This window comes from Nannobrachium achirus (assembly GCF_963921795.1).
Source record: "Nannobrachium achirus genome assembly, chromosome: 11".
Lineage (NCBI taxonomy): Eukaryota > Metazoa > Chordata > Actinopteri > Myctophiformes > Myctophidae > Nannobrachium > Nannobrachium achirus.
Genome location: NC_137820.1, coordinates 55,036,980 through 55,062,650, shown reverse-complemented (window position 1 = coordinate 55,062,650; position 25,671 = coordinate 55,036,980). Strand labels below are relative to the sequence as shown.

The following is a 25,671-nucleotide window of genomic DNA, read 5'->3' as shown; positions in this document are numbered from 1 at the left end:
CAACAAACTAAGACACCTTATAACTGACTAGGTTATGGTAGTTATAATGTGCTGTACCTCTGTACTTATAATGCAATTACAGTATAATACTTCATATAAGTTGTTATGCATTTATAAACATGTATTAGTGCATGTTATAGTGCTTTAGAATACATTACAAAATGAACAATATTTTCCATATAAGGTAATCCTCCAGTTTTATCTAACATTCCTTCCACCATAACATCAGACAGTAACACATAGATGTCAGGACCTGAAATAACTGTAGGTGTGATGTTTGACTGGTCTGTCATACTCTCTCTGTGTGTCCTCTGACTAAAGAATCAGTAGTTTCATACCTTTGTAATCAATTTAGAATCCTTATTTATGATACTTATCACAACATCCTGTGTTGCTGGTTGAAGGTTTTAATGAGTTTTGATGAGTGATCGAGTGTGTGCGTGTGTGTGTGTGTGTGTGCATGCACGTGTGTGTGTGCGTGTGTGCGTGCGTGTGTGTACGTGCGTGTGTGTGTGTCTACATGCAGCAGTACTCACTGATCCTCGATAGCACTTCTTAACGTCTTCATAAGACAGGTCATCTATTAGCTGGAGCCTGAGGACACACACACACACACACACCCACCCACACACACACACACACACAAACACACACACACACACACACACACACACACACACACACACACACACACACACACACACACACACACACACACACACACACACACACACACACACACACACACACACACACACACACACACACATTTAACATCTTTATTTTGCGTTCTTTATTCCCGTACAGATCAAAGGTACAGAAAGCATCGCTCCTCCATACAGTAGGCTATAGGGCGATTTATAGGGCCAATTATCACAGATACTGAACAGAATTCTGCCAATGCCCTAGGCCTAGCTCTTGGCTTGGACATTCATGCAATCTGCAGGACTCTCACAACTGATTGTTGGACAATACTGAGGCTTCCAAATATGAACACAAGCAGTTTACAGTTACCAAGTTACCACAGTAACCAAGTTGTTTAATAGCATACTTAAGATGTTGGTACTTGAACACCTTGGTAAGGAATGCCTCTTCAAGACTGTGGGCAAATGTATATGTGCAATGTACAGTATGCTCATTGTACATGTACAATGCGCACGCGCGCACAGGCACGCACACGCGCACACACACACACACACACACACACACACACACACACACACACACACACACACACACACACACACACACACACACACACACACACACACACACACACACACACACACACACACACACACACACACACACACACACACACACACACACACACACACACAATCTTGAACCCAGCCATGCAAACACAGCCCAAACGAGTACCCCAAACCAGGAAATTCCCCTTGTGTGCATGGAAAGGCTTTTAGGAATATGAAAATTATGCAAAACCATTTTCTAAAAGCACCAACTGAAGGAAACACAATAGGTGCAAAAACCTCAGCTGCAGATCCTAGATCAGCAGCATTATTACATCCAGCCAACAGTAGAGAGGTCGTTGCACACTTTTATTTTGGTGACGCCTGTTGATTCGTACAGGTTGATGATTTTATTCATGCTGAGAAACAGCAGTTTAGATCAGTGATTCCCAAAGTTGTTTGCACAAGACCCAAAAGAGAAATGCGATGTCTCCCTGGAAGACAAAGTAGTGAAAATAGCAGATCTATAATCTCACCAACGCGTCGAGATGCCACGCGTCGTGAGACACGTGGCACGTCATACGACAAAGTATGAAATATACGACAAAGTATGAAACAGATCTGCAATGCTTCATCTGGTTGGAGATGCAAGCCAAGACTTACAAGTTGTCGTTAAAATTGTTAAAATCCTAAAGGATCCTAACCCTAGCCAAAATATCCTGTCATCACAGAGATTCCCAGATCGTCACCGTGGATGTGGCCTTCCAGATGTCGGTGTGTCATCACTTTTCTGCTGACAATGTGCATGATGTGTTTCCTAATGACAGCCATAGCTAAACTGGCAAAACAATTATAATAATTACATTAACATCCCTCTTTTTTATTTGGAGAACCAAGTAGAAACTGGATATGCACTGACTTCCAAACCACTTTTTCATTGAGGCCGTATTGACATAAAACACAGGTGTTACCAATGATACCACTGTAAATAAGGTTCTGTGTTATTTAAGCGTAGGTTGAACCCGCGACAACAGCAGCCTAAACTGTCATCAGCAGCTTAGGTACCCGGACCGTTACCCTAGCCCTGTATACAGTATATATAATCCATGGCACATAAGACATACAACATGGGTGAAAAAATAAATTTAAAAAGTACAATAGATAGATCAATAAATCAAAGACATTTTGACTTTCATATTTAGCAATCAACTCAGAGCAGAGGTGCATAAAATTGTACTGTGTTTTCTTAAAACCAAATTGGTTGTCAAATGTCAATAGTTAGAACATTTCCATCCTGGTTAAAGGGATTCTTTCCAGCACTTTTGACAGGATACTGTCAAGGGCAATAGGCCTGTAATTGTCTATCTTTGGAAGAAAAATAAAAAAATAAATAGCCGAGTGGTTAAGGCACGTACCACAGAGGATTTGATGCGATGCCTGACAGCATGCCGCGGGTACAAATCCCTATCCCAAGCCTGATGGACCTTTGCTGCATGTCACTCCCTGACTCACTCTCCCTGTCTCTCTCCACTGTGGCCTATCAATAAAGGCAGATATATTGTGCTGTCGATAAAACACTAACATCACCACCCCCGATGCCTTACAGCAGCGATTCTCTTAACGATTTCTTTCAAGTGGCCCCTAATCTAGAAACGGTTGAGAGCCACTTCCTCACAGTATGTTCTATGTGTGCATGCAGGCTGTATGCAGTTTCTGTGTGTGTAATGATTTTTCATGCGGGTGGATGTGGGGGTGTGTGTATATTACTGGTGTGGTGTGCAGGGGGGGGGGGGGCTGTAATGAGAGGATTTAGTGAGCTCTGTTGAATAAGTGAGTTTGTTCACATGAGCTGCTGAGCTCCTAGCATGTTTTTCAAACATACACGCACACACGCAAGCACGCACGCATACTCACACGCACATGCGCACCTCATTGGGAGCTGATCCCATTCAGTAGGTCATGAGAGGCCCTGCTCAGTAAACTGTAGGTCTATTCACTGTGGACTACATTCACTCACTGCCTGATTGTTTACCTCTTGAAGCAAAAGCTAAATACAACCAAACATGCATGCTTACAGTGATTACCCTATGTATATCTGTATGCACGTTTCTTCTGGCAGAGCTGTAGCTGTTAACAGAGGATCTGTGTGCGTGTGTGCGTGTGTGTGTGTGTGTGTGTGTGCGTGCGTGCGTGCGTGCGTGTGTCCATCATCAGTGATCCTATTGATTCCAGTATCCAACAGTTTTTAATTACAGAGCAGTCAACTCCCCCGCTGACTGTGGCCACCCAGCCTGTCGGAGTCGTTAGCACAGTGACAATGATTGCCCTCTTGCCCAGCTTCCCTCCCCCCGAACACGGTCAATTGTGTTCATATAGAACAGTTGTTCCCAGTCTTTTAGCTCGAGTCTCCCCGGGCCGGGACCATTATTATATGTGTGTGTGTGTTTACACACTTCATTTCTGTCATTCTTTTGAAAAATGCTTGATTTTTTTAATTTCTGAAAAGAAAAAAGGACATTTGTGAATTTCTTTTTTAAATAACAAAAAGGGGGGATATTTGCTTGCGACCCATAACAATGAGTTTGGGAACCACTGAAGCTGGATGCACCACGATGGATTGGAACCCCTGACCTCTGTGGTAGTGACAGCTGACAGGCACTACCCAAGTTAATGCTTCACAGTTCTTAACTTAGGTACCGCTTCATTACTCTCATTATCTGATTGCCTCACCGCTCCCTCACGTCCATCTCTCTAGGGCAAGAGTTCTCAAACCTTTTTAGGCTGTGACCCACAAAATAAACATATTTGAACTGTGGTCCCCCACCCTGACAAGCACTTGGAATTGTAGGTATTACATTTAATATGACTCGGTTCCACAGATAAATATTGTGAAAATAGCAGATCTACATGCTCACAACGCATCGCAACGTGAGGCGTTGTGAGCATGTAGATCGGCTATTTTCACAATGTTCGCCTCTTGCATACTTAATATTTGACAGTTTGGCCAGTTTGGTATTAAAACGGTCTTGAAAGTCCTTAAATTGTCACTTTAGAAATGTGCCGATACCATGTATATACTTATACTGTGTGTTGGTTTGTTTACCATTGACTGAGGAAAATAAAGTACACTAAGCTAATCAGTGTAATTTGGGGACCCCACAAATTAATTTGAGAACCACTGCTCTAGGGACATTGGAAGGCGTTTTCAGTGCGGCTGGTGAAATTGGGTGAAAACACCTGCCGTATTGGCTATTGACAGTGTCGATCGTCACAAACCTTTGAACATAGACAAGAAAGCTTTTGGGATAATATTAAACATGTTTCATTTAGTTGGAATGGTCAAGACAGAGTTTGTGACCAAACAGAAAAAAGTGGTAAGATCTAAGATGTGGGTGTGCACTAGACTAGACTGAAGTGTAAAGTATGATCTTACATAACGCCAGTCCTACCTGTAACATTGTACCACTGGTATACATTGATATAGTCTTAACTGCCCGACGTTTGGCCGTTTGTGCTCAGTTTTCAGAGGGCTCTGACGGTGATGTCACAGTACACGCTCAGTTGATTTATAAACGGTAAACAGTAAAAACAACACACTTGGCTGTGGCGGATGTAATGTATTGTTGCTTTGAGCCTTCATGCCTGTTGTCTGTATTGTCCCTCACTGCTTCCTATACCTGTCCTGCGCCCCGTCAGTCAGTCAGATAATAAACAAACAGCAATGACTGGCAGTAGCACTTGTTTTCTCTCGTTTAGCAACACATTTAGCCTCATCTAGAAGGCTCAGTGCTCGGAGTCAACGCGCTGAACAACCCTGCTTCAGAGTAGGGTGGGTTGCACCCGCTGTGCACCTAGGGCGCAGCGCACTTAATTGTCTAACAACAATGCACGGACTGCACTGAATATATACGAATGACCAGACAGCACACCAGTGCTCTCAGTGCATATTTCCGAGTGCATAGAAGTCACATCTGGCAACTACAGCCTTCAGATGACTGTAAATGCAAAGGGCTTAAGGGTTAACAATGATTATATTATATTGACACCTGCTGTTCATCCCATCTGCTCCCAGCCTGCCCATGTTTACTCACAACACCACATGCTGACAATTCAGTCCATTTCTAAGCAATATTACTCATTGTTTGTATTCTATTCATTGTCACATTTTCTTTTCTATTAATAAACATTTTCCTTTCTATTGTAGATTTGTATTTCAATTTTTCTTACATCTTCGATTATGCGTTTGCATGTTTTAACGCAGAGTAACCAACAGTACAAGACTAATGAACATAGCCAATGAACTGATTCTCTCTCTATACACCCCCTGCTGTGGCAGACCCCTCCCCAACTCAGTCATTCTGATTACGTAACAAGGTCTATGCTCCTTGCCTGCAAACGTGAGCTGAGCTGCACGTGTTACAGAAGCACTTCAGTTCACGCTTGTACACGCACACGCACATGCACACAAATGTGTGCACACTGCACAGTGCACACACACACACACGCACGCACGCACGCACGCACGCACGCACAGCATTGTGTGGGATCCAGCCTCCAATCTTCATCCTGTAGCTTGTTCTGTACGTGAGAGGAATACCAGGGCAGTGTGTGTGTGTGTGTGTGTGTGTGTGTGTGTGTGTGTGTGTGTGTGTGTGTGTGTGTGTGTGTGTGTGATGGAGAGTTGGTGGGGGGGGCAGGGGTCTGCTGAGTGTTGGTAGTCAGGTCAGAGGAGAAAAGCCCATTTACGGCCTGGTGGAAAGGGAGTGCGCTCACGCGTGTTGGTGTGTGTGTGTGTGTGTGTGTGTGTGTGTGTGTGTGTGTGTGTGTGTGTGTGTGTGTGTGTGTGTGTGTGTGTTGAAGTGCTCCATCCTCTAGCCCAGGGGTCTTCAACATTTTCAGGCCAAGGACCCCTTAGCTGAGAGAGAGATGAAGCAAGGACCCCCACTAGAGCCTATATATATATTGTATACAATTGTGTTACTTCTACTGCTCTTCTTTTCCCTCTACACCAAACCTCTTTGCCAAAAATAGCCGATCTACAAGCTCGTTGTGAGCTTGTAGATCTAATGTGCCCCTAATGTGCCACTCACAATAGGGATGCTAGGGTTCAAGTGGTTAATGTAAAAAACATGATCATATCACACTAAGATTTGGCGGCCCCCCTGTAGTCACTGTAAGGACCCCCTGTTAAAGACCCCTGGTCTATCCTACACTTGTAGGATAGGCATGTAGTTTAGGCCAATGACAAAAGAGTAAAGTCTCTCTTCAGCCAGTTAAAATGTTGCATTTTGTAAGTGACTGACTGAAACTCAAGTCACCGGGATTTCCACACAGAGGGAAAAGAATTACTCGATTTATAATAACATCAGAGGAAGTCACCCAGTGCATTCCCGTTCACGCAAATTATACTTATCATCATACTCTCCCTCGCCCACTCTCCCCCACTCACTCTCTCTCAATTCAATTCTCTCTCTGTCGCTCTGGTCTGACATCACACACAACCTTTCTCCCTCTCTTCCCTCTCCCTCACATACTTGTATGAGCAAGTGCCACAAATAAACCTTGCATTTTTAATCATGAAAAACAGTGTGTGTGTGTGTGTGTGTGTGTGTGTGTGTGTGTGTGTGTGTGTGTGTGTGTGTGTGTGTGTGTGTGTGTGTGTGTTGAATTCCAACCGTCCCCTCTGAGGTCTCTCATGCTCCACTCTGCTTTCATCTATGGCCAAACAGCACAATTATCTCATCACAACACACACACACGCGCACACACACACACACACACACACACACACACACACACACACACACACACACACACACACACACACATACACACAGGCACACAGGCACGTAAGCAATCAGGGTGTTTGATTGTGAAGCTAGGTCACAGAGGAGGGAGCAGTCGTTTTAACAATAGCATTCACCCTCTCACAATGCACGACCACGCACTCACGAACACACACACACGAACCCTGCATTAGAGGATCTGTCTGTCTGTGTGTGTGTGTGTGTGTGTGTGTGTGTGTGTGTGTGTGTGTGTGTGTGTGTGTGTGGGGGGGGGGGGGGGGGGGGGGGGGGGTCTATGGGGGGGGGGGGGGGGGGTATATGTCTTTACTGCAGTGATAAAACCACTGGACACATGAGAGTCATACTGTATATCCACAACCTGAGAGGTGTAGAAAATAGCACTCTCCATGCAAAGCACAGGGTTATGCCTCCTGGCACAGAACTCATAGCATGGAGTCATTAGTCCATAGACTAATGATTCCTTCTACAGATCGTTCCAGAGGCCTTGAAGCCACACAGTATAATTCGGACCATTCTTCGTGGCAGAACTCACTTACCACTGTCCAGAGTGATCATTGTACTTCTGTCCATGATATCATGTTATATAAACTTGACCACACCACCACCTAATATAATTGTCTTGTCTCCTCATTTTCTCATGATTATTGATTGATCTGAATTCCACCACAGTTTTTTTAAGGCTTAGTTTTACTTTAATTTACAAGTTTTAGTTTTTAACATAATATGGGGTATTTGTTAGGGGTGAAATTCAAACAAGACACATACGGGAACAACCATGCATAAGGGAACAACCATGACCTGGTGCCACCCAAATTTAGAAAAAAACATGAGAAAATTCTCATTCTACTACTCTTCTACAAAATGTTGAATGCTCTGACACCATCCATCCATTAAAGAATGTGTATCACTGGTTTCTTTCAAAATTAGCCTGAGCCTTGTGGCCTCTATCAGGAGACCACAAGGTCCTTAATGTCTTACTGTACCTTGTACATTTCTAACTAATAAAGTATTCAATCAATAGAAATACAAATAAAATCCCTGGGACACATAACATTGTCCTGAGACCCATTTAAAAGACTACCTGTGAGTCCCGGGACTCATTACATTGAAAACCTAGCAACATCAGGCATTTAGCAGAGCGACTTATCCAGAGCGACGTGCAAGCACACAGGGAGCAATTAGGCCGGGGTTCAGTGTCTTCTTGCTCAGGGACACCTTAACACGAACACCTTATGATTCCAAGACAGCTGCTCTATACCTCCTGAGCCATTGCCTCCACCAAAACGGAACTTATCTGTGTCATCACATCACACTGGACATATCTTACAGCAAATGCCAAAGGGCTCCATCGATTTGATGCCCATGAAGATCCCTGTTGTCATCGATATACATCACTGGCCAAATGGCCAAGACATGGCCCATATCTGTGTGGCTGGTTCAGATAGGGATCTCCATGTATGGGCATAAAAGGGGATTGTATGTTGTGATGTCATGGGAACCACTCTAACAGAATCCCTTTTATGCCCATATATGGAGATCCCTGATGTCATCAATATTAAGCCCATATCTAACAGGACTTCATATGGGAATGCCCATATATGGAGGAAGACAGCCCATATCTGTGTGGCTGGTTCAGACAGGGATCTCCATGTATGGGCATAAAAGGGATGTACCATCAGTACATGGATCTCCATACCAGGGGTCTCCATATGGGTAACTGGTCCGATATACATCACTGGACAGATGGCCAAGAAAAATGGCGAGGTTGCCCGTCGACCTGAGGCGTCTTACTAGTATATACAGTATATACATTTATATATACAGTACTATATATGGGAACTGCCTTCTCTCCTGTTGAGCACACGTAGGGGGAAAGTACAGCTATGACATTACACAGATGACTTATCAGCCCCTCCCTGTGAATTCTAATCCAGTGTTTGGAGCTGGCCTGATGAGCAGAGAGCAGGCCTGTCCACACCTGCCCCAGACAGACAGCAAGACAGCAGACAAACACCTACTGTATCTACTGTACAGCACTAACGTTACAACCACACCACCATCAAACGACTAGCCTGACACTGCCAGACCAATTCACATGATGTGAATGGAATTGGTCTGGAACCTTTCAGTTTATTTCTGGGGCGTTATCAACAGGTGCAGACCAAATGCCTCTGGACACAATTGGATAGACTTACAACCAATCTGAGCAATGAAATCTGAGCAATCTGAGCAGTGTGATGTAGTAGCGCTGAGTAGCAGATATACAAGCTCACAGCTTAGATCTGCTATTTTTGAAAGATTGTGATTTTTTTGCAAGTTACTCAGATATTATTTGCTTCTTGGTGGTCCCTGGAACAACATATTTTGAGATGGGGGTCCGCAGCCAAATACATGTAATTTTGGGGGTCCTTGACATCAAAAGGTTTGAGAACCACTGATTTAGAAGAAGGATTTAGAAGACGTTTATAGAATCGGGTCAAAAACATTCAAAGACATGCACAAATGTTCACGATTTAAAAAAAATAGCAGATCTACAAGCTTGTATATCTGCTATTTGTAAAAGATAAAGCATAAAATAATGGTTCAAATGGTTCAAATCTAACGTGACACAGATTTGCATTCAGGCCTAAAAGGCTTAAAAATGTTTAATAATAAGGGTATAGGCTAAAGTGTGTGCGTGTATATTCTGTAAAGCCCTTATCAGAGTCTGCGGTGAAGAGCCTATCATCGCAAATTTTAGGTGATAAGCTATCCACCTAAAGTGAGAAAACAAGTGGAGGCCATCATAGTCAGTCACGGTGAAGTCCTATCACTGTGACTGACTGGTCTAGATCGACCAATCAGTGAACGGGGTGATGGGCCGATCTGTCAAAAAAGTACAAACAGAGAGATGTGTCGCATTGTGTTGGGGTCCACGGTGGATAGCTCTTCACCGCGAGTAATGACGTAATGTTGTAGTTTTATGACTTAAAAAGACTACACCGCGGTGGATAGCTTATCACCGCGGTGCCTACTATGATAGGGGCATAACAATCTACCTATTTTTCATGGTAATTTACCAGCTCACACAAGTGTAATCAGAGTAAACAGGCAGGCTGTAACATTGTAACAAGCTTGCTTATCAGTGTCAGGTTCAGACAGAAGAAATGTTTAGTAGAGCCCAGCTCTACTAAACAGTGCAATAAAACATGTTTCTGAAATGCAATAAGTTGTGAGCTTGTATTGTAGATTGACTATTTTCAAATAGCCAATGTACTGTACTGTATATAGGTTTGAAATGGTTAAAAAGATCTTGATCGCCTCTGGCGCCTGGCATTGTGTTTTATAATTACATTTTGGGTCACATGCATGGTGGAGTGGCCGACTTGGCAGGATTTTAAACTAATCTTGCTGGGGAGACCCCCTGGAAGATTCCTGGACCCCACTTCTAGAATCACTGCCCTGTGATGTCAGCGTGCAGTCACGAGTAGGGTTGGGACGATAAGCAATATTATCCTTTATCGTGATAAAAAAACCTCAATAATGGTATCGTGGAGATTTACATTTATCGTGAAATCGTCCTCCGTCATGCACTGGGTTCAATTCACCTTTTATTTGCCGAGCTGCATCTCCGGTATCATTTAAACCCTCTATTGGTAAAACGCACTTATAATATACGCACTTGATCGTTTTTTCACTCTCGAAAAAATCTCTTTGACAAAAAATAGCCGATCTACAATCAAAGATATTTTGATTATCGCGTTAAGTGAAAAGGACCTTTTCTTTGACGATGGCTAGCCAGATTTCTGACATAGAAACATACAGTTTTTCAAAAAACCTTATAAGGATTCAAAAGACACTTATAGAATCGGGTCAAAAATTCAAATTTTCAAGATTTTTCAAAAATAGCAGATCTACAAGCTCGCAGCGCGGCACTCGGTGCCGCGCTGTGAGCTTGTATATCTGCTATTTTTCAATAGTTAAAGCAGTCAATAATCCTAGGCCTAAATATCATATATCGTAATTCGTAATATGGTAAATCGTCCCATCCCAGGTAACGAGGGAGCCGTTCCTCACCTGAAGTACGGAGGGAAGTGTCCGTCGTCCTCCCTGGGGGGCTCCACCTGGTCCTGGGGGAGCGGGGCCACGCTGATGTCATCACCCTGTTCCGGATGCTCCGTCATCATCATCATCACGAGCCTAAGGTTGAGGCACAAACAAATGACATTAAATAAAGCCTGAACGCAAATCTGTGTCACTTTGGATTTGAACCACTTTAACCATTGTTTTATGCTTTAACTATTAGATCAGATGCCTGAAGAAGGTCTTTGACCGAAACGTTGAGAGAGTTTTTTTTGGCAAGTTGAAGATGGTGTGCGGGCCCTGTACTTCTTGTGCATGTTTGAAATGATGTTGACCCCCGCCTACGCACCCATCGCTAAGATTTGATCAGGTGTGCATAAGACTCTGTTGCCTATGCTTTAACTATTAAAAAAATAGCAGCTATACAAGCTCGCAGCGCGGCACTGAGTGCCGCGCTGCGAGCTTGTGGATTTGCTATTTTCTTGAAAAATAACTTGAACATTTGTGCCATGTCTTTGAATGTTTTTGACCCGATTCTATAAATGTCTTCTAAATCCTTTTTTTCTCAGTGGTTCTCAAACTTTTTCATGTGAAGGACCCCCCAAAATGACATGTATTTGGCCACGGACCCCCATCTCAAAATATGTTGTTCCAGGGACCCCCCAGAAGCAAATATTTGAAATTATAAATGTTCGCTTTTAAAAGGATATATTCAAAGACAAAAATAGCAGATCTACAAGCTCGCAGCGCGGCACTCGATCGACCAAGCGACCGCAATCGCATAAAGCTCAAGGACATTTAATCACCAAACAATCAGTTTATATACTATATACCCCTGAGTAGCTGCAGATCAATGATAGGTTCTTTGAATGTCTTTTTCATAAAGCCTGTATCTGCATAAGCTTAATAAAAATTAAAAATAAAAGAAAAACTCGATGCCACGCTGTGAGCATGTAGATCTGCTATTTTTCAATAGTTAAAGCATTGTATAATTCTAGGCCTAAATGACATTAAGTACAGAGTAAAGACCAGCCTCAACTTCACCTGGACACACCCCTTTAGATGAATTAGTATGCATGACAGAAGGGCTGGCAGCTGCACCTACTGATTCTCTTCTCAACAAATCAATGCGAAACAATGCTGTTTTTTTACAATCAACTTCATTGATTGATTAGTCTCCATCTCTCACACAAAAACACACACACACACACACACACACACACACACACACACACACAAACACACACACACACACACGCACACACGCACACACGTCACCTGTGGCCTTGAAACATTACAAAAACTATTTGTGTCACAGCACCTTCAGATGTCCAATGTCTCAGTCCCAACAGTTACCCTTTGTATGAAAATGTCACATATATTCTCAGCATTCCTCACACCAATGACACCAGTGAAGCCACAGTTCTTCATGTGTCAGGTGTCTACTACTGATCTGGATGCAGATCTTAAGTAATGAGAGCTGCTGAATCAGTCTGGTAATGTGAGTCAGTCATAGCCTGGCCAGCCATCCTCATACTGTGCATTCACTCGTTCCTTCCCACAATATACGCAAGTCTGGACTTTGGGCGGCAGCTTGAAAAGTGGGTCGGAGTACTTGCCTTGACAGACAGACTCCTCTAACCAATCAGTGTAGCAAAACATCTCTCAGCCAGTCGGGAAACGGCAAACAAACACATCTTTTCGGCCGATGAACTCTGCTGGCGCAAACTCCTGTTCCTTTTTAATTGTTTTAATTGATTCCAACTATGAAATAACTTCACTTATTGCTTGTTTTATTGTTTCAGCGTTAACTGTTACACTTGTTGCATTGAGGGCAGTCATGTTGTTTTGATTTGAGCATCTACGTCACCATCTACACATGGACTAATCAGGGGAAGCTTTTCACTTGTTGTGCGGAGAGCAGTTGAAACACAGTCACTGATTGGCCCCGATCAGAAAATGATCGGGGCCAACTTCTCATACTCGGTGCCTATCTGCTGAAGTCCAGACCTCATACTGTGGGAAGGAGGAATGAGTGAACGCAGTATGAGGGATGGCCGCGACCGGGTATTTCCCGGTGAATCTGTGTGCAACGGTGGGGGCTTGGGAGTGTGGGGGACACGCACCACTGACTATTGCTGATGATGGAGAGGTGATAGCTTAGCTTTTATGTATTATGTTATGTAATGTAATCTTGCCGATTTAGTAAGAGACCCCGTCGCCAATTGCAAGATATTTAAAAGTTATTTGGGGCCATGATGAAATCCATTTCTTCCCACAACTAGACTAAGGATTTATATTGTCTGTGTTATTGTTTTACAACCACAATTATTCACGTGTGGCAAGATCGCGGTTCACTAGTTTTTAGTAGGCTATTAGTGTAGGCTTAGAAGCCTTTTCAGAAGTTAATTTAATGTTTTCCATTTAATGATTTCCTTTATCCTCATCTAATCTTGCGCTAATGCACACAACTGTTTTTGCCATGTTTTAAGGCCGTGTTAGGCTTTTCAGAAGTTAATTTAATGTTTTCCATTAAATGATTTCCTTTACCGTCATCTTCCGCTAATGCACGCAACTGTTTTCACCAGGTTTTAAGGTCTTATTTTAGTTGTTTCTCATAAGCTCGCAACCCTCCTTGCCCATCGGCCCCCACCTTTGCGCACAGATTCACCGGGAAATACCCGGTCGCGGGATGGCCCGCCAGCCTAAGTCAGTCACACATCTCACATGGCTTGGCTGACTCTTTGATGTTTGTGGATATTTTAATCTCCACATAACAGCCAGTTTAATGAGGATTTTAATGTCTCCACGAGAAAGGAGAAAGAGAGCAGAAATGTTACTCCAATTGAAAGACTCCTCCCATTATAAAACCTTTAATACATTATTATTTTGTTTGGATGACTAATTTCTCCTTACGGTCCAGATCAATAATCTGGTTTAGAAACAAACTAAAAATTGCTATATAGCCTGGTAGAAACCTGGCTTCTTATATAGAAATAGATCTTCTGAGCATTTCTGAGAAATAAAGGCTGGATGAAATAATCAATTAATAATGAATCTCTATTTTCGGCAAGCCCTGAAAATCCCCACTTCACGTACTCCAAAAACATCCCCTGGCTCAGTGTTAGACTTCCTCACATTTGTTTACATTTGTTTATATTGTTCCGCACTGTGTCCCCCCGAGTAAAATATTCTGCATGTCTCTAGGCAACGATGTAAGGAGAGCTTAGAGCAGGCCTAAGTGAGCCAGAACTGAGAAAGACTTGCTTTGTAAGGGAATGTAGAATGGTACACACTAGCGTTTTTATTTCAATTGTCAACATGCCTTTCTTACATTCAAACTCTACAGAAGTACCCACAATGCATGCAGAAAGCAACATCATAGTACTGTAAAGGGAGATTGAAAAAAAATTGCTAGTTGGAAATAGATTCAAGGTTTTCAAATGATGATAATTGTAGGCGCATGGGCGTCACAAGGGGGGGGGGGGGGGGAGTGGGACTAAATTACTAGGGCCCAAGGTGGAGGGGCCTTAATTATATTATACTTTAGCTATTCTGTGCCTGACACGTGCTTGTAGATCTGCTATTTTCGTGAAAAAAGTCGTGAAAATGTGTGCTTGAATGTGTGTTTGAATATATATATTTTTAAGAGAACATTTGGAACTCAAATTTTGCTTCTGGTTGGGTCCCTGGAAGTAAATATTTTGAGATGGGGGTATGTGGCCAAATACAGTATATATCATTTTGGGGGTCCTTCACTTGAAAAGGTTTGAGCACCACTGACATAGCTCGCAGCGCGGCACTCTGAGCTTTTATATCTGCTATTTTTCAATAGTTAAAGCACAAAATAATGCGTAATAATGTGTTCCTAGTCTAAATGGGTTAAAGAACATTAATGGGGTGCCTGCAGTGAATCCTTGTACCCATTGCAGCTGGAAGTGGGTGGAGTAATTTGTGAGTGGGAGAGTGTGTCTGCCACAGCAGGCTCACCATGGCTCTTCAGAAATGTCAAAACTGGCTACGTAGTTTGGGACCAAAACATCTCATAAAAATGTGTTTAACTCTCATAGTCATAATAAATACAAATGATTTGTATGAGCATTTAATTGGTATAACGCACCAGAGTGGTCAGAGCGCGGTGGTAATGGAAACAATGTACAGGAATTATAGGTTACACCAATACACTGAACTGAAGTGAACTGTCAATGTACATTCTCACATATACTTACACAACCTTTTTTGTACAAGGACAGAGTTTATACATGAGGCCCCAGTTGTTTGACAATCAACTAAATAAAGTGACTATCCTTACAGGATCTAAACTCAAGTCGATGGCATGTTTGCAGTCAGGTCGTTGGACGACCATACAAACTGTTCACAGATGATATTGTTGAGGTACGGCACGTCTAAAAAAAATAACAGACTGAAGAGCAGGTAGCCTTTAGGTTCCTGTTAGTGCCTGACCAATGCCAGATTTCTGGTCCAATGCCAATTCCAAATAAAACAAATGTTAAAGTATTTATAAATCTGAGGTTCATGATGTGTGCATTTTGTGCGACGTGCCTTTAATAGCACAGTGACAGACTGTAGGGAGAGAAAGACTGAAAAGCTTGGGTTTGACAGACAGACAGACAGAGAGAGAGAGAAAGCAAGAGAGGGGGAGATAGAGAAAGAGAAAGAGAGCGGGACGGACAGAGAGAAAGAGAGGGGGAGCGAGAGAGAAAGAGAGTTAGAATAGAGAGAAAGAGATAGAGGGAGGAAGAGAGCATGAGAGGGAGAGACAGAAAGAGAGAGGGAAACAAAGATTGAGAGTGATGGATAGAGGAAGGGAACATAAAGAGAGGGAAAGAGAGAGAGAGAGATAGACAGCAACAGGCATGTGCACACATATATAGACATCAAAGGGGGCTTGAGCCCCTGCCCTTTTATCCGCCTGTAAATAAGTGCCCTCTCCAGACCATGAACGCCGTTTTTACTATGGTGAAAGAAATGCTAATGCCCTCTTTCCATGCCATACCTGAAGGCAGCATTCAAGAGAATTGCCTTGTCCAAACTCTCCTGAACTTGAATTCAGTGTCTTATGTTGAAATAATTGCCCTCTCTGTGTATAAATCCATGCCGTTACGCCACATCTACAGTACTGACTTGATATTAGTTTAGTGTGGTATCAAGTATCGAAAATAGCCGACCTCCAAGCTGACAACGTGTCGCGCTGAGGTCTGCTATGTTCGATATTTTCATCAAAAGGCGCATTTAAAAATGTCAGCCCCTACCTCTCTTACATTCACTACACATCCCTGGACAGCAAGATAGAAAGTAAGAGAGAGCAAGAGAGAGATAAAGCAGGTGGAAAGAGAGGCAGAGACTGAGAGATTGGAGGAAGGTATGATGATGATGAACCCATAGAGGTGAATATCACCTTGTAAGTCATACAACTCTGCCCAGGGTAGATAAGGAGCAGATGTGAGCGGAGAGAGAGAGAGAACAGAAGGTGTTAGACAGAAGCAGATACCATACGTTCTAAATATAGAAGAGTAACCTTGGGTGCCGAATTAATGGTAGCCTCTGCTCCGCTGCTCCCTAATAGTTAGGATGTGCAAATGTACCATGAGAAGGGTATTCGCTATGTGCAAATGCACTCACTGCCGCAAATACCACCAAAACAACAACATGGTTAGAACTGAAAGTGCATTCATACATACCATACGGAATAAAAACTATTCATGTCACTTTGTTTATTCACGGGAACTCTGTCACTTTGATTCATCTGAAATGTTGTGAATTTGGTGACAGCTAACCTCGCATCACTAGGCTTTCCAGTAATGGCATCATCAGTGATCACTCAGGGTAGGTTACGTCACAACCAGTGTGATTAAGTGTGGTAAAACAGGTGAACACAACATGGGCTTACCCACTATACCCAGGGAGGCAGACAGTTCTTTCTCTCTCTAGGGATCAATCCACACAGCAACAAAAACTTCTTTTCCAAATGGATCCTGAATTGGATGTTGCTTTGTTCACTTTGGTGAAAATGAATGGTTTCAGTGATTTGTGCATAATGCTCTAGCTGTGTCGCCCAACCCATCAGGCATCAGTGTTCCGTGGAAACGTTGTGTCATCTTGTGATGCATATGGAAATCTTTATTTCTGAGTGCAACCCCCTTGTCTTTGATTTGTTGAGCATTTTTTGATATAACGCACCAGAGTGGTCAGAGCGCGGTGGTAATTGAAACAATGTACTGGAATAGGTTACACCAATACACTGAACTGAAGTGAACTGTCAATGTACATTCCCACATTTACGTGAAAACGCTGCTTACACAACCTTTTTGTACGAGAACAGAGTTTATACATGAGGCCCCAGTTGTTTGACAATCAACTAAATAACATGACTATCCTTACAGGATCTAAACTCCTGCTCCAGCATGTTTGCAGTCAAGTTTAGCAGAGGACATTGTTTAAACTCCATATGTGTGCAGACAGGTCGTTGGACGACCATACAAACTGTTCACAAATGATATTGTTGAGGTACGGAGCCTGACCAATGCCAGATTTCTGGGTCCAATGCTAATTCCAGTTTTGGAAATTTCTAGACCACAGATTACATGTTTGACCCATATACAAACTTTGAATTGAAAAAGGTTTGTTTGAGAACATTTATCTCATGAAAAGATCTTAATAAATAGACGATTTACAAGCTCACAATCCTTTGCAGAACACATACTGAACACAGACCACACACGTGGCTAGATTGGCTATTTTTGAAGGTTTTCTATGACATGCTCAAAAATAGGGATTGAAAGTGGTTAAGAATCAGAACACATCAGCTGTATAATTGCTGAATGATACAATCTTTTTTTAAAGGCTGATATATTGGCCAAACTGATTGTAGGAGGCTAGGATCCATATGTGATTTCTCTGGGTTTTATGCGGAGGTATGCACATTTGGTTGACAGATTGGGCACTGCACTGTTAGCAGGTGGTGGGCGCGTGGGCATCGGTGCTGGGGCGCTGCCATGCTAATGACTACTATGGCGTTCACCAGGGCTCAGTAGTGGTTGGGAATCTGGTCGGAGAGGGAGTGAGCTTGGGAGCGACATTTTCTGTTGGCCACTGAAAACGCCACTTAACACAGTAACAACCACGTTAGTTAAAGGTTTGCTGGGAACTGCTATAAATGTACGTGTGTTAATAATAAATGGTCAAACGCATGGATTGGAGTGGACCTGAATTCTTTGGGGGTGCATGTCATACAGTATGTTTTAACTTCCATGCTTAACTCCTCGCTGCCTTTTAGAACTGCCTATTTCCTGCCGCAATACCGATAGATCTGTCTGTACTCTAGTGTATATTCGGCAATACATAATTTCACCCCTCATTTATAGATTGACATGGTATGAATATAAAAGATGTACTACTGACTATTCATTTTTAGAGAGTTTCTCAATTTGACATCCTAGTTTGAAAATGATGATGTTGCAGCAGCAATGTTCCATACTTTGGACTGTGCCTTGACACTGAAGACACACCAACACACTTAACACACACCAAAATCTGTCAAACCAACAGACCAAATTGTTGCCAAAAAAGATATATCCACAACTACTGACTGGATTGCCATGGGATTTGCTCCCCAGAGGATGAGCCATACTGATTTAAAAGACACTGTGCCCTTTTCTTTAGATCCACATTCAGGCCAAAATGTCAACTTGCACATAAGATATTGCCAAATCTAATTTATTCTGCACACCAAAACAGCAGCGAACTATTTATTTGAAAACAAAGCTGATTGTAATTGTAAAAAGGAAAAATATTGTAAGAATACACCATTATATTTTTTGAAGCTATTGGTATCGGAGAACTAGTACTTGACTGTCTACACATTGACATTCATTTTATTTAGCTGATCATTCGATCTAACCTGATGATATGCTATGGTTCACAATTTCTCTTGTCTCTGCCGCTAAGTAGCCTATACTAGCAGTTGGGAACCAGGTAGGATGTGTAAATGATGTCAAACTTTGCAGCTCTATAGACATGTGATCAAGAAAGACTGATCTGTCTGATATTTCATATTCCATCCAAATTGGCTTACATTCGCTTCCAAAGTTTGCGGGATTGGTCAGTTTTGAACAAAATGCCTCAAATCATAAACGCAGCTTGCAATTTCCGTGCAATTTTGCACGCACGCACATTCCCAATAGGTCAAGGAACAAATGCCACCCTTTTCACATTGGCGCCACCAGCAGCTAAATTATTGCAAAACAAATCTTTGGAACAAAATGCCTCAAATCATGACAGGCCGCGGATGACATGGCACCCTTTTCACATTTGCCTATCATAGCGCCACCAGGAGGCCACAATAATCTACCTGACCTGGTGGAGACCTGTGCTCGGAAGTGCACTGCTTCTAGTTAGTTGTAACTAGTTACCTCACCATATTTTACTTTAACTCATTAAAAGCCTCAGACATTAACGGATTATAATATCCAGAGTGCCTCCCACCCCCCCCCATTCACGGCCGTTCTCTTATTTTGTCTTATTTTGAAGGCCACCGGAAGTACTTCCGGTCTGACGTCATCGGATCCTTCGACTGAACCGATCATTGTTTATGTGGAGCCATGCTGGATCGGCTCGTAGCGTTTATACATGTGTTTTATAAGCGAGCATCTGCCTCCATCTTCGCTTCTAAAGTGTAGTTTTGAGATAATGGACATTAAAGATGAGGCGGCCCGTCCACCTCAATGTTATGGGATGACTATTGTGTGCTCGTGGAGCCGTGATGATGACAAATCAGCGCGGATTTCGTCTCCGGAGCGTCGGCCATTGTACTAGGTATTTTTACTCGCCGTTACAGTAATATATTACTTTTCCCGCGACATCGCGTGGATGGCACTATAGATACTCTATTACTTTTCCCGCGACATCGCGGGGTTGGCTTTTAATGAGTTAATATCAAATATAATACTAAACAATCACTGCCCTTGTGACTATAGAAGGGGCCATAATGTTAAAAAAATAGAAGAGAAGGGGGTTCTGCACACTTGGATCACTGCACATTTAATGTCAAGGTTTCGGTCAGATGACCTTCATCAAGGCGTCACCTTCATCATCTGACTGAAAGGTTGCAATTTTTTTTTATGAAAGAAACGTGCACTGATCCAAGAGTGCAGAATGTCCTTCTCTTACAGTGTATTACAGTATATAAGATCTAATATAAAAGTTTGGATGCAATCACCAAATTATGCATCACTGCCAGTAATGTAAAACTGAAACTGTGTGTAGGCAGTAGGCACTGTCTGCCACCAGTGTAAAATGTTAGGGACAGAGAGAGGAGGCTTGGTGGCTCTGTGCTGTTGGAGTGCATCCAACAACTGTTCTGAGAAAGGCTTTGGGAGGGAGGGGTGTGTGTGTGTGTGTGTGTGTGTGTGTGTGTGTGTGTGTGTGTGTGTGTGTGTGTGTACTGGAGTCTGCCACACACGAAGCCAGACAGTGTCCCATTGGTTGGCAGGAAACAGAACAGAGCGGATTTGTGTGTGTGTGTGTGTGTGTGTGTGTGTGTGTGTGTGTGTGTGTGTGTGTGTGTGTGTGCGTGCGTGCGTGCGTGCGTGCGTGCGTGCGCGCGCGCGCCCGAGCGTGTGTGTTGGGGGTGTAAGAGAAGAAGGGAGGGTGATGTCATTGGTTAAAGGACATCTCTGTGTTGGGGACAGAGACTGATAACAGCAACACTGGACATGTCACATGATAACGAGGCTTTACATTTCAGATCAGCAAAAATATGAAATATAACATCATAATCAGAGAACCCCTAGTATCCTCATCACGCACCAATACCAGTTTCAGCAGGACAGAGGTAACATTTGTCTGTTTGGTTGTGGACAAATAAGAGAGCAGGACAGGTCCAAGAAATTGAACAGTCAACCTTATGGTCACAAGCCTGGCGCACTAAAGAAGCCTGGTGTAAAACACGGGTCTGCTTCAATATGCTGACGGGCCGGTATGGCGACGACCTAAACCTAACCTTAACCCTAACCTCAGCAAAACTAACGCTGGTGAATGCTAACCTGGTGAAATGCTAACCTTCCGACGCTGGTCAATGCTAACCTGGTGAATGTTATCCTACTCTGACCAACGGACCCTTGGAACAATGAGTTCTCCCCGTAAAACACAGGGCCAAGGTGGTTAGTTTACCTAGGTCCTCGCATAGGTCCTCGCATCACCAGACTTTCCACCATGGAGGAAAGCCTGGTATTCATTCTAAACTGGCCTGTGTGATCCGGTTTAGGAAAAAAACACAACCGTTTTCTGGTGGTTGGCTCCGGTTTAGGGATGCAAATTATTGATCCATTAACCGATTCATTGATAAGCGTTTTTTTTTTCTTTTCTTTTTTTTAGGTCCAAAAGGAAAGTTATTGTCCAAGACCAAAAATGAGTGCTGAAACATGATTGCCTTGATGTATATAACATTAACGGCCAAAGACACAGTGCTCTACAGTGCTCATTTCTCTCCAAAAGTCTTTGAATATGATGGAATAGGAATATATATATATATATATATATATATATATATATATATATATAAACGATTAATTATAATCGTTTATATTAATCAAATATTTTCTTAACAGCAATTAATCAATTTTAGATTGGTTGGTTGCTTTGTTTTTTTGTTCCCCACATAATGCAGTTTAGTCTCGCTAGTCTTTTATGAGTTAGAATAAAAGACGGACATTCCAAACGATTATTATACCAAAAGAAACAAAACGCTTGCTTATACCAATTTAAACCAAATTTTAAACTTAGACGAATCATTTTGGAGGTGCACGCCCGGCACCGGAGGTGTTCCAGCCGCCTGATGACGATGTGAAGTTATTTCCGTCCTGTCCGGATCCTACACCCGGAAATGGCATTGATCCCAGGCTATAGGATGCCAGGTCAACAATGTCCTGGCATCTGTCTACACAACCTGCTATCTAATTACAGTAGCCTTTGCATAAGCCTGCAAGGTCATGGAGGCCAGCAGGGGTGTAGCACCAAATTCTGGGCCCTGGGTACAAGGATTCACTCACATTTTGTGCTTTAACTATTGAAAAATAGCAGATATACAAGCTCGGTGCCGCGCTGCGAGCTTGTAGATCTGCTATTTTTGAAAAATTGTGAAAATGTATACATTTATAAAAACCTATGTTTCTATGTCAGTGCTGCTCAAAACTTTTCATATGAAGGACCCCAAAATGATATGTATTTGGCCACGTGCACGGAGTGCCGCGCTGTGAGCTTGTAGATCTGCTATAAGCTAAATTATAAAATAATGAAGGCCCCTCCAACTTGGGCCCTAGTAACTCAGTCCCACTTTTCCCCCCCTTGTGACGCCCCTGGAGGCTAGGGCAAGTGCTACGACATGTTTCCATTGTGGTCCTATGTATGTTTGTTGATGAAATGATTCACTTCATCAACATAAACATAGCATAAAAAATAACGGCAAAATACAATATCATCAACAAATATAAAACACTATGTGTACAGACAGAGTAGAAAGGGGGGTGGGGGGGATGCAGTGAATGCCATCACCGTTCTTTTGTCTCCCCCTTTGCTTTGGCCTCCTAAAAGATGGATTTCCAGGCCTGCTTTGAAAGAAGCCAGTGATGTTTTAAAGGGATGGTGTCAGGGCATTCCACACGTTGGACATTAACACATTTTGGATGGTAAACTCTTGTTAGTGGATCACTTTAATATAGTCATTCTGCATAGTCAGCCCATACACAAAAAAAGGGATATTTAACTTTAAAAGAAATCCCCACAACATACATTTTAAAATATGTACTGGAACGGGTAAACATCCTCTCTGTACAGTGTGTATCTGGAGCAGGACATATTGCTTCTCCACATGGGAGGAATGAATAGCAGCAGTAAAGCCCCTGAGAAGCAGGCTATAACTGTGCCTTAGCCTGCTGCTACTGTGCAGACAATGCTTCACTCACACAGCCTCCGGTAGCGCACGCACGCACACACACACTTTCTACAGTGTGTATGGTCGCTAAGCAGGAGGGCTCTTTTCCCTCCGTTGTTATGGTAACAAGCAGTTTAAATGAGACGTTTGCAGCTTTTCTCTTCCTACTTCCTGAGCTCAGAAACAGACCTCCCCCCCCCCCACACACATAGTGTGTGTGTTTGTGTAAAGACTACAACAAACCACTGAGTGACCTCTACACTTACTGCACATGTATAAACAGTGCAGCTATCTTTAAACACATTTTAAATCTCAGTTTTTTGGGATACTATTTAAATGGTTTAAAGACTGCCACTATTTGTTTAAAAAATCACACCCGTGTGAAGTGGAGCTGTGTGTGTGTGTGTGTGTGTGTGTGTGTGTGTGTGTGTGTGTGTGTGTGTGTGTGTGTGTACCGATTTTTGTGACATTTGAAGAAAATATGTAGGAAAAGGAGCAAAAAGTGTGTTTTGGAGAAAATTCAAGATGGCGGAAAATCTATCCTGGCACAAATGGGCGTGGCCTATATGGGGAGATGCGTCTTGACCCAAGAAATCCAGGGAAAAAAGAATTTTAATTTTCCGATCTACGGTTCAAGAGTTACGGGGCAAAACGTAAAGTGGGCCGTTATAGCGTCACCATGAGGCCGAGTGATGTAATTTTTTTTCGATTCATTCTTAAAATCATTATGAATCTCCTCTCCGAGGTTTGAAACTGTAGCTCCTATGGTTTACGAGAGAAAAATACTTGAAAGTGATTTCTTGCATTGTCCCATTATAAGTCAATGGGGACAATTAAGCGTCGTTTTTTGCCGATTACGTCGGCATGGTAAGGCGGATCGGAACGAAAGGTAATAGAACACCATTCCCGGCCGAGCCGCACATTTTGATGTATATATTGCGCGAGTGGCGTAAATGGTGCGGCACTAGTTACGCGCCGAAGTCAGGCTACATACACACAGACACACACACAGACATTTTTGATTGATTGATTGAAGGCTTTATTAGAAGTTTGCATAGGAAAATGTACAGATTCATGACGGTACAGTTCACTGGTACAAGGTCTACTAAAAGGAGATCCATGAAAAGACTAAGCTTATTTCAACAGGAAACCATTAAAGTATCTCATATAACATTGAATGACAGACAAATAGAACACAGTACTATGCAGTAGATATGTAAAGAAAAAAAGAAAACAGTAGGTCTATACAATCAGTAAGTACAGTATATACAATATATACAAGGAAGGGGCAGGTAACAGTAAGTCTAAACAATCAGTATGTACAGTATATACAAGGAAGGGGCAGGGAGGGTAGGGTTGGGCTAGGTTTTTACCAGTTGTGAACGGCTGCTGCCTGTAAGTGGTTTTTTAGGGCAATTTTAAAGGATGCTAGTGATCCACACTCCTTTATGGCCTTCGGTAAGGCATTCCACATTTTTGTGGTGTAGCAGAAGAACGAGTTCGACCCTTTCTTTGAGTTGACTCTGGGTTGAACGTGATCTGTGGCACTGCCTCTGGTGTTGTAATTATGGACATCCTTAACGTTTTTAAAGTATTTTGACAGGTACTTGGGTATCATAGTGGTGTAGTGTATCTTGTACACCAGGCCCATTGCAAGTTGCTGTACTCTGTCATCTACTCTGAGCCACCCCACTCTTAACTGGTGAGTAGCGGTGAGGTGAGTCTGATTGGGAAGGTTAAGCAGGACCCTAATTAGTTTATTTTGGGCTGTTTGGAGTTTAGTTTTTAGGGCTTGTGGGGCGTCACGATACCATACGTGGACTCCATAGTCAAAGAGGGGCTGGATTATTGCACCAGCTATGGTCTTCAGTGTGTTGAAGTTGACCATTGGGGCGATCCTCTGTAGGAAACGAGTTCGTTGGTTGATTTTTTGTATTACTTTTGAAGTCATCTTTTCGCTGGAAAGATTAGCTTCAAGGATACATCCTAAGTAGGAGATTTCGTTTTTTCGTTTTACAGACAGACAGACAGACACACACACACACAGACCCACACAGCCACGTATAGGGAGCTGCACACAGCTCCAAAAATCACACCCGTGTGAAGTGGAGCTGTGTGTGTGTGTGTGTGTGTGTGTGTGTGTGTGTGTGTGTGTGTGTGTGTGTGTGTGTGTGTAGATCATGTGTACCGATTTTTGTGACATTTGAAGAAAATATGTAGGAAAAGAAGCAAAAAGTGTGTTTTGGAGAAAATTCAAGATGGCGGAAAATCTATCCTGGCGCAAATGGGCGTGGCCTATATGGGGAGATGCGTCTTGACCCAAGGAATCCAGGGAAAAAAGAATTTTAATTTTCCGATCTACGGTTCAAGAGTTACGGGGCAAAACGTAAAGTGGGCCGTTATAGCGCCACCATGAGGCCGAGTGATGTAATTATTTTTCGATTCATTCATAAAATCATTATGAATCTCCTCTCCGAGGTTTGAAACTGTAGCTCCTATGGTTTACGAGAGAAAAATACTTGAAAGTGATTTCTTGCATTGTCCCATTATAAGTCAATGGGGACAATTAAGCGTCGTTTTTTGCCGATTACGTCGGCATGGTAAGGCGGATCGGAACGAAAGGTAATAGAACACCATTCCCGGCCGAGCCGCACATTTT

At 42.7% G+C, this 25,671-nt stretch overlaps 1 protein-coding gene across 1 annotated transcript in view; it reads right to left on the bottom strand.

The window, feature by feature from the left end:
* LOC308294793 (GRAM domain-containing protein 2A-like) overlaps window positions 1-25,671 on the bottom strand; it is a 54,805-nt gene that overhangs the window by 20,457 nt on the left and 8,677 nt on the right. Inside the window, exons 2-3 of the mRNA XM_080737654.1 lie at window positions 11,057-11,179; window positions 537-594 (exon numbers count right to left, since the gene is read on the bottom strand). Of these exons, the coding sequence (XP_080593780.1) occupies window positions 537-594; window positions 11,057-11,172 (174 nt within the window). The 5' untranslated portion in view covers window positions 11,173-11,179. The remainder of the gene's footprint in view (window positions 1-536; window positions 595-11,056; window positions 11,180-25,671) is intronic.